The following is a 17,190-nucleotide window of genomic DNA, read 5'->3' as shown; positions in this document are numbered from 1 at the left end:
CTTTAACACCGTCCTCGAGGAGCGGGACCGGTCGGGAACCGAGCAGAGCCCGGCCGCCGCGGACGTCCTCAGGGAGATCGTCGCCTATCACTCCCTGGTGGACGTCTGGCGCGACCACCACCCGGACGATGCCTCCACGTACACCTATGTCCGGGTGGAAGCCCATCGGTCGTGCCACTCCCGGTTGGACCGCATCTATCTGTCCCGGTTCCATCTCTCACGGGCCCAGTCCTCCAGCATCCGGCCGGCCCCTTTTTCGGACCACCACCTCGTCACTGTGACGGCCTCTCTCTGCGCGGAGAGGCCGGGGCCGGCCTATTGGCACTTCAACAACAGCTTGCTGGAGGATGGGGGCTTCGTGGCGTCCTTCCGGGAGTTCTGGCTGGCCTGGCGAGGGCAGCGGCGCGCCTTTCCCTCGGCGCGGCGGTGGTGGGACGTGGGGAAGGTGCGCGCCCGGCTCTTCTGCCGTGACTACACCCGGGGTGCCAGCCGACGGAGGGATGCGGCGATAGGGCAGTTGGAGCGGGAGGTCTTAGAGCTGGAGAGGCGTCTGGCCGCCAGCCCCGAGGATCCATCCCTTTGCGGAGCGTGCCGGGAGAAGCGGGAGGAGCTCCGGGTCCTCGAAGACCATCGGGCCCGGGGCGCCTTTGTCCGATCCCGCATCCGCCTCCTTCGGGAGATGGATCGCGGCTCCCGCTTCTTCTACGCCCTGGAGAAACGGAGGGGGGCCAAGAAGCACGTCACCTGCCTCCTGGCGGAGGACGGCTCCCCCCTCACGGATCCGGCGGAGATGTGCGAGAGGGCCCGGACCTTCTACGCGCGCCTTTTCTCCCCGGATCCGACCGATCCTGCCGCTTGCAAAGTGCTCTGGGACGGACTCCCGACGGTCAGCGCGGGCGACCGGGACCGGCTAGAGCTGCCTCTCACTCTGGCCGAGTTCTCGGAAGCCCTCCGTCGCATGCCCACCAATAAATCCCCGGGCATGGACGGGCTGACCGTGGAGTTCTACCGCGTGTTCTGGGACGTCCTCGGCCCGGACCTAGTCACCGTCTGGGCCGAGTCCTTGCGGAGCGGGGTCCTCCCTCTCTCGTGCAGGCGAGCCGTGCTCGCTTTATTGCCAAAGAGGGGGGACCTCCGCGATTTACGGAATTGGCGTCCCATCTCGCTCCTCAGTACGGACTATAAAATTGTCGCGAAGGCCGTTTCGATTCGGCTAGGGTCCGTGCTGGAGGACGTGATCCACCCAGACCAGACCTACACCGTCCCGGGCCGTACCATCTTCGATAACCTGTATCTGGTCCGGGATCTCTTGGAGCTTGGGTGCAGGGATGGTCTGTCGTTCGCCCTCCTGTCCCTGGATCAGGAGAAGGCGTTCGACAGGGTGGACCACGGGTATCTCCTGGGCACTCTGCAGGCGTTAGGCTTCGGGTCCCAGTTTGTGGGTTTTCTCCAGGTGCTGTACGCCTCCGCAGAGTGTCTGGTCAGGCTCAACTGGACCCTGACCGAGCCGGTCAGCTTCGGGCGGGGAGTGCGGCAGGGGTGCCCCCTCTCGGGCCAGCTGTACGCCCTGGCGATCGAGCCCTTCCTCTGTCTCCTCCGCAGGAGGTTGACGGGGTTGGTGCTTCGGGAGCCGGAGCTGCGGCTGGTCCTGTCGGCGTACGCCGACGATGTGCTCCTCGTGGTCCAGGACCCGGGCGACTTGGCGCGGGTGGAGGCCTGCCAGGCCGTGTACTCGGCGGCCTCCTCCGCCCGGGTCAACTGGGTCAAGAGCTCTGGCTTGGTGGTAGGGGACGGGTGGCAGGCGAGCTCCCTCCCACCTGCGCTTCAGGCCATCCGGTGGAGCGCGGGTCCGCTGCTCTATCTCGGCGTTTACCTTTCTGCCACGCATCCCTCTCCGCCGGAGAACTGGCACGGTTTGCAGGGCAGGGTGGCGGAGCGGCTCCGGAAATGGACAGGACTCCTCCGGTGCCTTTCCCTCCGAGGGAGGGCACTGGTGCTCAATCAACTGGTCCTGTCCATGCTCTGGTACCGGCTCAACACCCTGGTCCCGGCCCCGGTGTTCCTGACCGACCTCCGGCGGGTGGTGCTGGAGTTCTTTTGGCCAGGACTGCACTGGGTCCCTGCAGGGGTACTCCACCTGCCCCTGGAGGAGGGAGGGCAGGGCCTGAAGTGCCTCCGCACTCAGGTCCACGTCTTCCGCCTCCAGGCACTGCAGAGGCTCCTTTATGGTGCGGGTAGTCCGGCATGGAGAGCCCTGGCGCACGCCTTCCTGCGCCGCTTCCGAGGGCTCCGATACGACCGGCAGCTCCTTTATCTCGACCCGAGGGGCCTTCCGCGAGACCTCTCCGGGCTGCCGGTCTTCTACCAGGACCTCCTCCGGACCTGGAAGCTGTTCTCTGCGACCAGGTCCGTGGCGGCCACCGAGGGGGCAGACCTCCTCGCGGAGCCCCTGCTACACAACCCTCAGCTCCGTGTGCAGGTGGCGGAGTCCCCTGCGGTGCGCCAGAGGTTGGTCCTGGCAGAAGCCACCAGGGTCGGAGACCTCCTGGACTACGACCGGGGAGACTGGCTGGATCCCCTGACGCTCGCTCGGCGGATGGGGCTCTCCAGACCTTGTACTCCCCGGCTCGTACTACAGGAGGTGAAGGCCGCTTTGCCGCCCGCTGCTCGGGCTTACCTCGACCGGGTCCTGCGCGAGGGCACGCCCCGCCCACCCTCCACCCCGAGCCCTCCGGACCTCTTCATCGGGCCCCTGCCCCGTGGACCCGACCGGCCCCCCCGCCCCTTCTCCGCCAGCCGGCTGCACGATCTGCAGCCGGTCCATTTCCAAACCGCGCCAAGGAAACAACTCTACGCGCTCGTGCTCCATACCGTCCACTTCCTCGCCCTCGTGTCCCGCCCCGACACCAAGTGGCGGGACCTCTTGCCACCTGTGGAGGGTGAGGAGCCCCGGTGGGCCAGCCTGTACTCCACCCTGGTCCCGAGGCCCGCCGGGGATATCAGCTGGCGGCTCCTTCACGGGGCCGTGAGCACGGGCGTGTACTTGGCGCGGTTCACCCCTGTCCCGGACACCTGCCCCTTCTGCGGCGTGAGGGAGACCCTGGCGCATGCTTACCTAGAGTGCGCCAGGTTGCAGCCCTATACCGGCTCCTCACCGACATTCTGTTACGTTTCTGGCTGCACTTTTCCCCTCACCTCCTTATCCATGCACTCCCTATCCGTGGCCCCACAAAGTCGCGGGACCTCCTGGTCAACCTCCTCCTCGCCCTGGCAAAAAAAGCCATCCACGCGACCAGGGAGAGGAGGTTGGCCGACGGAGACTCCTGCGACTGTGGGGCTTGTTTCCGGTCCCTCGTCCGCTCACGTCTCCGGGCAGAGTTCCTCTGGGCGGCGTCCGCTGGCTCCCTTGACGCCTTCGAAGAGCAGTGGGCGCTGTCCGGGGTTCTCTGCTCGGTGTCCCCATCAGGCTCCCTCCTTATGACCCTTTGACCTCACTCCTGTCCCTGTTCTTTTATTAGTTGTCCCCCGCACTTAGTGGGTTTCCGTGGCCCTGTAGATCCTCCCCTTGGGCTGGGGGGAGGATCCGTTAGCATGGGGCGGGCTTCCGCCCGCCCCCTCTCCCGGATAACCCAATAGTACAGACATCCATTAGAGGGGACGGATAGCTCAGTGGTTTGAGCATTGGCCTACTAAACCCAGGATTGAGAGGTGAATCCTTGAGGGCCCCACTTAGGGATCTGGGGCAAAAATCAGTACTTGGTCCTACTAGTGAAGGCAGGGGGCTGGACTTGATGACCTTTCAGGGTCCCTTCGAGTCCTGTGAGATAGGTATATCTCCATTTATTATTATCCCCCTCCTATGCTCTTCTTGGCTGTAGAGTTTGAGCATGAACTGCCAGCATTTCCTCTCTTTGTGTTCATTGACTACAGCCAGTCCTTTTCCAGTTCCTTCCTATAGTTGGATATCAATTAACACTAATATTATTGATGTCTCTGTTTTTCAGCCACTACTGTATGAATAGATTCTCTCAACTGCTGAGTTATGGATTCGCTTACTCTCTGCTTGTTACTGATGACTTGGCAAAAAGCCCTTTGTTCCTGGCTGAGTGCCAAGCCATTGATCAAGACAAATGAGTAGTTCCCATTCTCACTGACAGAGAAATGCTCTTAGTTCAAATATGAACAATGAATATAGTCTTGCAGTTACTTGGATTGGGGCATGAAAAACCCTGAAAAATAGTGATGCCAAACAAATCTTGAGAGGGGTCACTTTATACAACTCTCACAGCTGTTTCTGTCTTCTCACTATGCCTCCCCAGTTGTCACTTAGATACATCTTTATCTCACCTGAATATTTAGATCCACTTAAAAATCTTTGTGAACCACTTTAGTTATCTCTTAGCTCCACTCCACTGACCTGTGCCCTATCTCATCTCCAAAATTAAAAGTTTCTGAGACAAGGAAATTGTTTTTTGTTCATCTTTGCAAATCAGTCAGTTTTTCCTTTGTATAACCTTGTCTATTTTTATACAGCAGTCACAAATTCATCAACATGGAGAGCCCAATGCTTTTATGATTTCCTTGTGTCATTTAGACATTCCTTATGTGTGCCACAAAGGGCAGTAGGGGAGAAATGGCCAATGGCAGTGGTGACTTTCCCCACTGCCCCATTCTAAATCCAAACAGCATCACTTCTGAAGGTGAGTCACATTCATATCCTTGATCTTCTTGTTATTAATATAAAATAGTGTGTAGGCAACACACTATCAGAAGTTTGGTAACAAATATTGGCCCTAGCCCTGAGGTCCTTACTATGTTTTACTCAGCCCTTATTCAAGTAGACTCTTACTCAGCATGAGTTTTGCCAGAGTAAAGATTAAGCAAGGATTTAGCCCAGAGAGAATAAAAAATTAGCAGCACAGATAAGTGGTTTGGAAGGTCTGACAATAGAGGAATGATGAAGAAAACATAACTTATATACCATAAAGCAGGGGTCGGCAACCTTTCAGCAGTGGTGTGCCGAGTCTTCATGTATACACTCTAATTTAAGGCTTCGCGTGCCGATAACACATTTGAATGTTTTTTAGAAGGTCTCTCTATAAGTCTATAATATATAACCAAACTACTGTTATATGTAAAGTAAACAAGGTTTTCAAAATGTTTCAGAAGCTTTATTTAAAATTAAATTAAAATGCAGATCTTATTAGTTTAGTGTGATCCTTGCCCTTGCTATTCCTTGCTGAGTTTTCCAATGTCTGGTGGCACCTATTTGGATACTTTAAGCTGCACACAGGCTTCTGAGTGATCAGTTGATAACCGGCTGGCAGGAGGTCAGCGGCTGGAACCCCAGATCAGCGGCTGAGGTGAGTGGAGCTGGCAGCTGGTAGGGCTGAGCAAGGCCGGAAACTTGGATTCTGTCTGGCAGGGGGCCTGCGCTGGAACTCCAACTGGAAGCAGGGTGAGTGGGGCTGCGGAGGGGACCCCAGCTGGCAAGGGGCCAGCAGCCAGAACCCCAGAGCAGCGGCGGGCTGAGCAGCTCAGCTCGCTGCTGCTCTGGGGTTTCGGCCACCGGCTCCTGCCATCTGGGGTCTCAGCCCACTGCCAGCCTGGGGTTCCTTCCCCCAGGCCAGCAGCGGGTGCTGAGTGGGGCTGTGACTGAGGGGACCCCAGCTGGCAAGGGGCCAGCAGCGGGAACCCCAGAGCAGCGGCGGGCTGAGCAGCTCATCCTGCCGCCGCTCTGGGGTTTCCACCACGGGTTCCTGCTAGCTGGGGTCTCAGCCCACTGCCAGCCTGGGGTTCCTTCCCCCAGGCCAGCAGCTGGCACTGAGTGGGACCGGCGGTGGGACCACGGCTGGCAGGAGCCAGTGGTGGAAACCCCAGAGCGGCGGCAGGTTGAGCAGCTTAGCCTGCCACCACTCTAGGGTTTCGGCTGCTGGCTCCTTGCCAGCTGGGGTCTCAGCCCACTGCCAGCCTGGGGTTTCTTCCCGCAGGCCAGCAGCGGGTGCTGAGTGGGACTGGTGGCGGGATCCCGGCTGGTAAGGGGCCAGCAGTGGGAACCCCAAAGCGGCAGTGGGCTGAGCGGCTCAGCCTGCCCCGCGTGCCATCAAAAATCGTCTCGCGTGCCACCTTTGGCACACGTGCCGTAGGTTGCCAACCCCTGCCATAAAGAAACAGATGGAAAGGGCCAATAACAACAAGAAAATAATATACAGGAGGGAGGGAGGCTCATTCAATGTTGACTAAGGACATATTACAAGATAGAATAGTCTTAAGATGGAGAAGTTCAAGTTTAGGTTAAAAAATAAGAACAAACTTCCAAATGAAAAGAAGAATTCATCTATCTGAAGTACCAATATGGTCCCTATCATTATATTATCTGAGCATCTCAAGTCTTTTCTATATTTACCCTCACAACTTCCTTGTGAGGTAGGGAAGTGCTATTATTCCCATTTTACAGATGGGGAACTGAGGCACAGAGAGACTAAGGGTGTGGCTGTATTTTGAGCTGTGGGAGCAATTCCTAGTTTGAGGAGATACACCCACGCTAGCAGTGATTGAGCTAGCATGCTGAAAATAGAATGTAGTTGCAGCAGGGCAAGCGGCTAGCTGCTCAAAGTACATACTCACCCAAGACACTAGGTACACACTTGGGAAGGCTAACATCTCCTGACACCCACACCATTATGGCTACACTCTATGTCTAGCATGCTAGCTCAGTCATAGCTAGTGCAGTTACATCTCTTTGAGCGGGGAATTCCTCCAACTCGAAGTGTAGACATAACCAGAGAGACTTTCCGAAGATCACACAGGAAGCCTCTGGTTGAGCAAGGAACCGAACGTGGGTTTCCTTAAGTCCCAGACTAGCACCCTCTCCTCTGGCCAGACAAGAGGCGAGAGACAAGAGAGACGCTATTGAGCCATTATCAGCGGAAATATTCAGAAAGGGATCTGAGGTAACACTCTAATCAGAATAATGAACAAGGCAGTTCACTGTTTTAGACTGAATATCCTGTATTATTGTTTGTGTTGTTTAACAATCTGCTTAAGGAACACTGTGTACAGGCTGCTGTCCCACAAATGAAAGGCAGAGCTATCTCTTGAGGCTACCTCAGTGGGAAAAATTAGGTAAAGGCTGCCTGAGAGCAGTGATCCGTGGTAAAATAATGGCATTGCTTGGAAGAGAAACTGGGGCCCTGGTCCTGCAAAAAACAGACATATGAGCTTAATGTTAAGGACTTGTGGGTCCCTTTGGCTCCCAAGTTAAGCACGTATGTAAGTGTTTTAAAGGATAAGGCTCTAGGCCTCCTGACTCTTAGTCCATTTCTCTAAACTGATCAACTGGGAAATTTCTACTGAAATCACTAAATTTTACGTCTTCATTTATTTTGCACTCATAATGTAAAATCTACCTAACAGAAGTTTTGGAAACTTGATGAGAAGCAGCCTCTTCCTTGTATTACCTAGACTGGCAGCAAAATCCTTCTCATACTGGGGAAGAGGGCCTTGAGAGAGAATGTTTTTATATGGGGGAGAGTAGGTAATAGCCCTCCTCCCAGTGCCACCATGTAGCAGGGTGCTGGTGCACAAGCACCTAATTAGCCCCTGCTCAGCCAGCCTCAATCAGGGGAAATAGATTGGGGCTGGGGAGAAGGCTGGTGCCTGGCCTCAGGAACTGGCTACACCTGTGGGCCTACTCAGAGGAGAGCTATAAAGGCTGGCTGGCAGCCAGTGCAAAGGGGGAATTGACCAGGGAAGGGGTAGTCTCCAGAGAGAAGGGAGAACTGCTGTAAAGAGGAGACCAAAGCCTTGTAAACTTTGTATATAGTGTTGCTGGTGGTGGGTACTAGATATAAATAAAAACCACGGGTGCTGCAAAAGAGAAGCCTGAAGGTGCTTTATTAAAGGAGCCCAGAGCAGCGGGAAGGCAGGCCAGGAAAGGACCCGGTTACACACCACCTCTACCTAATAAATATGCCTTTCTTTAGCACTCTAAATGGAGAGATACATGTGGAAGGGAAGTGAAGAATGGAAAAGGGATACAGTCATAGGGTCCCTCTCCAACTCTTGTAAAAAATAAACAAAAAGTAAATAATACTTGCACAGACCTCTGAAGCTGAATCGGCTCAAAGCTGGGGATAAATATTTTATGAAGATTTGCAGTGTCCCTTGAGGGGGTGGAAGGGTAGAAGCTCTAAAAATTCTTGACATTTGTGAGGAGGGAGGACATAAACCTAATTATAGTGCTTTCAGTGCTATCTCCTCTGTTTTCTCAGTACATCCTTATAACTCCTCAGGGGTTGTCTCTGTTTCCAGCAAAACAGCCTCTTATTAGTTGGAAGGCAAACATGATGATAACCCACAGAAACAAAATCAATGTAATCTCTGACATACATGATTACTTAGTGATGGGCCGTATTTTCAGACATGCTCCATCACTCATCCATGAACCCAAACTTCAAGGTTTGACAAAGTTTTGATTAGCCCCACCACCAAAGGAGAATGAGATGGGGGAAGTCCACCGTGGTTATTATTCTACCTTTATGATTTTCTGCTAGATCCTTCTCCTCACAAACACAGCCCTCATCTTTGCTAGCCAGCAGTGAGGGCCCAAAGGTCCTCTAATAACCTTTCTGTGGGGCCCCCACTGCCACTATACTGAAATCTCATATACTCTTGGCTATGCAATGTATTATGGTATGTATCACCTCAGAGTTTGAAACATTACAGTGGGTCAAACAAAGAATCTGGCTTCCTCACAAACTAGCAGTCAAGAGAGGGGAATTGAGCCACACATGTTCTCCCACAGACAAACATCCAGGATGAGGGACTTGTTTCCAGCCAATATGCCACATAGGATAATGCCCTCAGGCATCACCAAGATCATTAAAGAGAGAGGGGTTAGGGATTTTGGACACTAGAAGAAACAAGGATCTGTTTAGGGGTCTAGGACAGGCCCTCAGAAAAGGCTGGGTACAAGTCAGATTGTCACAGGGAAATCTTGCCATAGATAAAATTATTCATTTTCATAATTAAAACAGATTTTTCAAAACAAAATTACAGCTTCCCCCCCATAGAAACAGCATCCCATTTTTATCAAAAATTCAAAACAAACATGAATTATTTTTTTCATTTTTAAATGTACCACATGCAAACATATCTCACTGGAAGTAGTGAGTATTTTTTTTTTAGACTCTGACAGCATCCAATAGCTGCTGACTCCTTGATATGCTCTTATTTGATCTTCTTTCTAAAAAAAAATGTACCAGTGGGAGAAAGATTAGTCTGACTCTTGTAAGACAATCCCAAATGTACTAAAAAAAAAAAAAAAAAAAGGCCACAGCAAGAATCTTTGTTATTTTGGAATCCAAATGTTCCTGCCTCTAGACCTTCCTGTGACCCACCTGTCAGAAAATACATTTATTTTCTCTTCTGTAGAATGTCCTTGTCAAGCAAAGACTGATAAGGGGTGTTTGGTGTCTGTTTTAATTAAGGTGAAAAATGTTTAGGAATGCTCCTTCCTGAAAATGCTACTAGTGCAAGAGTTACCAGCCTTCCACCTCTGCCCTCTGCCCTAGCCTTCACTCCCATTCTATCCCCATGTGTTAATGCATTAACAGCAACAAAAACAAACAAAACAAAAAAGAAACAAAATTAAAAGTCTACAGCACACTAGCGGCTCACTTGGTGCATGCCTAAATGAGCAGCTAGCCTCACTGATGCCAATGGGCCTACTCAAGGGAGTATGTACATAGCTCTATGTACATAGCTCATCTTTCACTGTTCTAACCCTTGTCTTTCCCCCGCCCCCTTTGTTTATTATTGCCCCTTTCTTCGGCTGTAGTTAGTGGGAATTGTTGGTACTTAGCAGTGCCCAGGATTGGGCCCTTTGACTCTAAACTCATGTGGCAGGCGCCTGTCTTTTTATTAATCTGTAAAGTGCCATGCGTAACTCTGGCATGGTAGAAATGACTAAAAATATACCATCACTACCACTGGGTACTGCACTCAGAGGCTAAAAGACTGACGCTGCTTTGCTCTCTAGAATTTCTCTTAATAACTTGTTCATCACTCAAAAGAATTAATTGACACCATCTGTGTGTATTCAGTACCCTAACTTTAGCTGACACAGCAAATAGTTTAAATCTCCCTTCATGTTCCTTCTCTGTTTTTATTTTTTTTTAAAAGGTACATTAACGCAAGAGAGATCCTTTAAGCTAATGGCTAAAGAATGTGCCTTGAGCTCTGTGTGAATGCCTAATGGCTTCAACTGTTTGTTTAAAGGCAAAAACAATACTTCTGCAAGATGGCCCTCCCACTTGCCTGTGATAGGCTACCAAGAATAGCAACAGCCTGTGTCACTAGAAAGGGCAAAGCCTTCTGAAATAGAAACAAAGTTGTTCACAAATCAGTCTGTGCCATATACTCTGTAAGCTTCTGTATCACGCTGCCATGAGGAAAATAACCTGTGCGTTTGTTGGCAGCACGGGACGGACAATTGGCCTGTGAAGTGTTTCTACCCTGAAGTGTAGAATAGAGCTGTTAAACGGCAATGGTACCTGTGCAGAATGTGGAGGACCTCAACCAACAGTGCAGGAAAATGAGAACAGGGGAGAGTGATGATAACAGAGGCGACAGCAGCAGCAACGCCAACCTACACAAGCTTCCCTCTCAGACAGGTAATGTGGCACAGTTTGAATGCCAGCTGTGACTGAATGACAATAGGAGCAAATATATGTAACTAACATTCGGGTTTGGAGGAAAATAGCCTGGCAAAAGCCAGGAGAGTCTAAATTAACACTGTCCGTCTGTCCCCTAATTCCTGGCATTGCAAGAGAAGGAAAATGTGAGCAAAGAACAAAGTGTCACCTTTCCCTTTGAATGAGAGTGTTTGAAATACTTTCCCCTGAAGGCCTTGATCCTACAGATCATGGATGCACCCTCTAATGTGTAAATCCTTCTCCTTTTGCAAATTAGTCACCTGAAAGATCAAAAGAGCCATTGATGCCCACAATGTCTATTCTATTGTGACCCATTAACACTAAGGACCAAATTCAACCCTCTCCTTGAAATCACTGGGGCTCACTGACTCCAATGGGAGTTGCACCTGCTTATGGCAGTTTGACTTTGGGTCTGCAGACTAGGAATCCAATATAAAATTACTACTGAAAAAAATATTTGCAATCATAGAACAACTTTAATCCATCTGCACTTTGCTGTTTTAACTGTCAGTTTCTCCCAGCCTCTGGTGTAACACATTTTGTACACATAGAGATTCTTTTACTGAGATCAGAAGTAGGTGACACAAAATCATTACATTCTGTTTCCATGATTTAAAGCTGAGGCAGAAGAAAGAAAACATTGCTGTAAGCCAGAGAGGACTATGCCTGAGTTAATGTTCGCTTAGAAATAAATGATTTGAAGTGCACAAACTAACCCAAATATGTTAAGATACTATTGGCACAAATAATATTGTTGGAGTGTAATAAAAAGTTATGGATGAGGCCAGCAATATCCACTGATATCTGGGATCACAGGGAAGCTAAGGTTAATGAACAAAAAGCCATTCAGTTTGCGGACACACTATTGAACTATTGTTTTTACAATCTGTGCATTATTTATGCAACATAATCTTCAGGTTACAATGTACCCAGCACCCAGTACTTTCCAACACCTCAGTCTTGACTTTTGCACTAACGCAGCCACAAAGCGTGAACTGGGTTAGGTTTTCTTTTTGTTTTTGTTTTCTTTTTCAGTGACATAACAATTGTATAAATTTCAGTTTTAAAGTACTGTATTTTCAGCAAGATTTTTAGAAATTATTGTTAAAGGGCTGTAGAATTATGAATATATAAAATACATATTCCACCAGCTGGCCTGAAAATAATCTCCAGTTTAAAGGATCCATATCCTTCTGAACTGTTTTAACTTCCATGGGAAAGTAAAACTTTTTTTCAACCCTCTTGAATCCATTCTAACTGTCCAGCTCTCAGAGGGAGAGGAAAGAGATAACCAGGGGAAAATGAAGGAATACATTGTAGAAATCTCTAAAAATTTTCTTAAAATCAATTTTCCATACAAATGTTGCAGTTTTAAGGTTTGATATATCATGATTTACCAATGCTACAAACAAATGCCTTGTCCCACTGGAGAGGGGGAATCCCATTGCGTCATATAGTCATATCTATGTGACAAACTCCTTTTATCATGCACTTTTGACTGCCTGACTTATTTACCATTAACCTATTTTTGACAGAACTGCACCCAACTTTCCAAATCTCTGGATAGTTGCAAATAGCGAACACTAAAAAACAAACAAACAAACAAAAAACCCTTCCCGAAAGCTGTTTGCTTCTTTCCCAGAAATGTGGAATTTCTCACCCCAAATTACCCTTGAGGCAGTTCAGGAAGGTGAGGGATTGAAAAAAAACCAACATCTATTTCCAGATACTATGAAAGTGGGCTGGATTTTTACCAGGGGTGCAGTGATGAAAAACTCCACATCCCATAACCAACATATCCTGTTTGGGGCAGCAATTTCCTTCTGTCTGCATTGTGGGCATTACTGTACTACAAATAATAAATTATAACAACAAAATAATTTTATTTACAATTTTTAAAAAAAATTGTGTCATTATGGAGACAGAGAAACTGAAATATGCTTTGTGGAGTAATTAAAAAACAATGTAGAAACATTTGTGCACAAAAGGAATCTCCATGCCTGAAATAATCGCAGATGTGAAGCTGCTGTGATGTGCTGGACAGGGTTCCGAAATGCCCATAGTCAGGAGCCTGTTACAAATTGAAGGGCAGATAAGAATGGTTTTACCTGCCTCTGATGGAATCACGCCCCCCCCGAATGCTTATAAATCTTTCCTGACAGAAATGACTTACCCGTGCATCTCATAATATACAGTTACCTTTGAAATGGCTCAGATTGCACCAAATGACAGGTTAAAAAAATTATGGGGAAGGATGCACACCCTCCATAACATCTTCATCCCCCATCTCCACCCCTAATTTCAATTACACATGCTGAACTCTAGGCTATACTGTTACTATCCTCAGTCTGCTTTTCAGGAACAAAGCATAAACATTTTAGAAAATGCTCTTAAAGATAAGTTTGTTTGTCAGGCAGTGCTGCTTTCTTTGTTGGTTGTGAGAAAGCATTTTTGTTGAAATGGAAAAACAAATGAGTAGCTTTCTCAATCCTTTTTATTTTTAGTTACACACCTATTGGCCATGGGGTTTATCCAGAATTTTTTACGGAAGCCTCCCATTAAAATATATATATTAGCAGCACATGACAGTGAATTGCTATATATATTTTATGGTTCTCACAAAAACAAAAGAAATATATATATTTTTAAAAGAAGCATTTTTTAAAGAGAATGTCTAAAACCTTCTCTGCCCAGAAATATCACAAAAAGCCTGTATTTAAAAGGAGTGTCTGTAAAACTACTGGAAGTGCTAAAGCAAAAGTCACATTGAAGTCAATGGGAGTTTTGTCGGGGAAAGACTTGGAGCTTGTCTTCACATACAGCACTACAGATGCGCAACTGTAGTGCAAGTGAAGATGCTACTAGGCCAACAGAAGAGCTTCTCCCATCAGCATAGTTAATCCACCTCCATGAGAGGTTGTAGCTATGTCAATGGAAGAAGCATTCCCGTCAACAGAGTACTGTCTACATCAGGAGTTAGGTCGGTATAACTACGTTGACACCCCTGAGCAATGTAGTTATACCGATATAACTCTGTAGTGTAGACCTGGCCTGAGTGGAAGCTGAGTAAAGCTCTCAGGATTTAACCCAATGAGAATTTTGCTCAAGTAAGGACTGAGTATGATAAGGGACATTAAGATTTTGCTCAATATTAATAAAAACACGTATAGGCTTCAGGGAAAAGCAATGACTGCAGATTAAATGTGATTCACATAGAACTGCTGAGAGAGTTTGCTGCTGAGATTGTAGAATGTTCTGTTTGCCCCTTTCATGCCAGAAGGTGCTGTACATTCAAGGGCCAAATTTGAAAAGGCAGCACAATTCATTTCAAAAGGCTGCCAGGATTGACAGATGATAGGCTTATCTGTGGTGGGTAGGGGTCACTGTCAGACAACAAACGGGAACCAGAGGCTTCCCTAAAAATTAAAACCTGGCTCTACTGGTGTAACTAGCTGTTCCCAAACCTGCTTGGGGGAAGAGAGAGGAGGTGAGAGTTGTAGATCAACAGTGTAACACAAGTTTCCGCAAATTTGTAAAACTGGGTAGGTCTGATAACATGATCCTTAGGCCCTATAGGAGGTTCTCAAACTAGTAGTGAAAAAACAAAGCTAACATTTAAAATTACCAGTACAATAACCATCCTATTCTTATTAAACATTGGCATGCATCAGCGGTGCACAACCTTTGTGGCCTTGAGTCCCACACTGGCAACTTCCAAGCTGTCTGAGGGCCATACCAAAATAATTTATTTTAAAATAACCATAATATTTATCCCGGGGGCACAAGTCTTATTTCTGCCCCACTGAATTCCTCCACCAGGTCATAACTGAAGGATCTCTCCCATCCCCAGCACTACTAATGTATTAAAAGCAGAAGATCAAAGGTGGGAGAAGGTTAGTTTCTGCAGTGAGGTTAACACCTGTATCACATATGTATACCATTAGTCAGATTTGTAGCAGGTGTAAATTGGGGTTTCTCAGTTGAAGCCAATTTATGTCCCCTGAAGATCTGGCCCAGAGTGTAACTTTACACAAATCAGTGCTTCCAATAAACCTATTGGTCTTGGATTGTAGGCATAAATGGAGAAAAAAGTATTGGGTATAGTGCAGAGGAGATCACAGCAACTGAAAATAAATACAGAGCTATCCATTACTTTCAGATGGGCTAGTTATCTTTCTACCATACATCACTCTCCAGCCAAGTTGACTGAACTTCTAATCCAAACCTGCCCCAAAGGAATTAGTTGAAATAGTCTGCACTATGTTGCAGAAGCCACTTCCCACTGGTACATGAGCTCTCTGCAACTAACTGGAAAATTAGCAGTCAATTTACTTGGCCTCTAATTGTGTGGTAGCCAACATCATGCTGAGAAAAAAAAGCTATGCTGAGTGGAAGAATTAACCCAACAATAATAAACTAGAATTATCCATCAAAGGCTAGGGTGCAAAGGCTTCACAACAAGCAGAATATGATCAGTTACAAAGAACCCAAGGATTAATGCTGAGTGAATCCCAAAGTGTTCAGAGGTTTGCACCCCAAAATTTGGTTTATCTGAAATATCCAATCTGTCTATCTGGAGCAGCAAAACTGGGTTTGAAATCTTAGTCTGGTTCTCGGTGGATAAGTGTCCACATCACAAAGGAACACCCCCAGAATCAGCAACCTTTGCATTCTCAGCAAGGCCAAAGATTTAATGGGAGTCCAAGATAAACTATATTCTCACATGTAGGAGTGATCCCTCCAAGGTGGGACTGAAGCACTTTGGTTAGGAAGCATGTACTATTCTTGTCTATAATATACCAACTGTGTGGATAAGGGTTCTAGGGCTGTCAGTCTGATGCCTTTTGTGGCGACTAAATTCAACTCAGGAAAAATGTTGGAAATTTAAAAGGAAAAAATGCAAAAGCCTCTTTATTGGATGTCTGTTCCATTGTCACTATTGGGAAGGCTTACTTATTTAGGGTCTGATCTAAAAGCCAGTGAAGTCAAATGAGAGCTGGACAAATTTATGAGTGTGATTATCTGATGGGGTTGCTTATGACGGTAGGGGACAGGGCTCAACAACCCTGGGGTTGGCCCACTTCTTGTTTACATCTTATGTTTCTACAAGTTAATGTGTCAGGGCTTCAGCTGACCACTTGCAGGGGTCAGGATTGGAAGGGATTTCCACCAGCACCAATTTATTTTTTTCTTCTTCTGGAACATCAGGGATGGACACGGCTGGAGATGGAACACTGGACAGAGAGCACCAGGGCTCTGAGGTGGTGCTAAGCATTCTCTCTCTCAAGTGCTTGGCTGGTTGGTTTTTGCTCACATGCTCAGGGTCTAACTGATCACCATATGTGGAGTCAGCAGGTGGCAGTGACCTTGGGTTTTTTTCCTTCTCCTGCACTGTGTGGGTGTGGGTCACTTACTCATTCCCCAGGCACTGGTGCACCTTGGTCCCTCTCATTCTCTGTCTGTGGCACATAATAGTCTAGTTTCCTGTGGGCCGTAATACTTTGGTCTAATTTCAGGGCTTGTCTTCATGTACAGCACTACAGCAGCACAGCTGCACCACTGTAGCACTTTAGCAAAGATGCTACTACGCCAACAGGAGAGCGTCTCCCATCGGCATAATGAATCCACCTCCCTGAGGGGCGGTAGCTATGTTGACAGGAGAAGCTTCCCCACCAACACAGCACTGTCTACATGGGGGGTTAAGTCACTCAGGGGTGTGAATTTTTCACATCCCTGAGCAACGTAGTTATAGCAATATACGTCTGTAGTGTAGACCTGGCCTCAGTTGTTGGGCTTAATATGCAGGTGCTGGGTAATGTTGGTGGCCTGTGATATACAGGAGGTCAAACTAGATGATCTGGTGCTCCCACCTGGCATTAAACTCTATAACTGAATGGGAGTTTTTTCTGTTACTTCAATGGGTTTGGGATCAGGTGCTTAAGAGATACTAAAAATAAAGGGGAAAAACGAAGTGCATTCCATGATATATTTTTTCCTGCGTTCAGCAATGTCACTTGATATGACCAATGTTGTTGGGTTATTCTTCATTTGATCATGTTGTTTTCCCCCAAACTGAGACCTTAGAACAAGATTTTGAGGACAGATTTATGAAATAACTTTATTATTGATGATTAGTGTAGCGGGGTGATGACCTGCTCCAGCCCTGACAGGGTTGGAACCAGCCCTGGGAGAGGGCTGGCAGAACAGCCCAGGCTGAGTGGGGAAACAGCCGCAGCTGTGGCCACGCCCCAAACGGACTCAGCTGGCCCTATAAAGGGACTGCTGGGCTGAAGCAGTCTTACTCTCTCTCTCTGCCTTTAGAGGGAGAAGGGCCTGGCTGCTAGGGAGTGTACCTGGGTACCTAAGGTGGAGCAGGGCTGGGGGAAGGCAAGAGGAGCTGGGGAGCTGTGGCCTGGAAACCCCCCCAGGCTGCAGGCCTAGGGTAAGACCAACTGGGTACTGGGGTTGCAAA

At 48.2% G+C, this 17,190-nt stretch overlaps 1 protein-coding gene across 3 annotated transcripts in view; it reads left to right on the top strand.

The window, feature by feature from the left end:
- SLC2A12 (solute carrier family 2 member 12) overlaps nt 1-17,190 on the top strand; it is an 88,566-nt gene that overhangs the window by 36,887 nt on the left and 34,489 nt on the right. For all 3 annotated transcript variants that reach the window (XM_045010822.1, XM_045010823.1, XM_045010824.1), the window contains exon 2: nt 10,482-10,676. In XM_045010822.1, the coding sequence (XP_044866757.1) occupies nt 10,550-10,676 (127 nt within the window). In that variant the 5' untranslated portion in view covers nt 10,482-10,549. The remainder of the gene's footprint in view (nt 1-10,481; nt 10,677-17,190) is intronic.

Source organism: Mauremys mutica, chromosome 3, assembly GCF_020497125.1.
Source record: "Mauremys mutica isolate MM-2020 ecotype Southern chromosome 3, ASM2049712v1, whole genome shotgun sequence".
NCBI lineage: Eukaryota > Metazoa > Chordata > Testudines > Geoemydidae > Mauremys > Mauremys mutica.
Note: the sequence above shows the minus strand (reverse complement) of the source record. Positions and strands in the feature narration are given on the sequence as shown.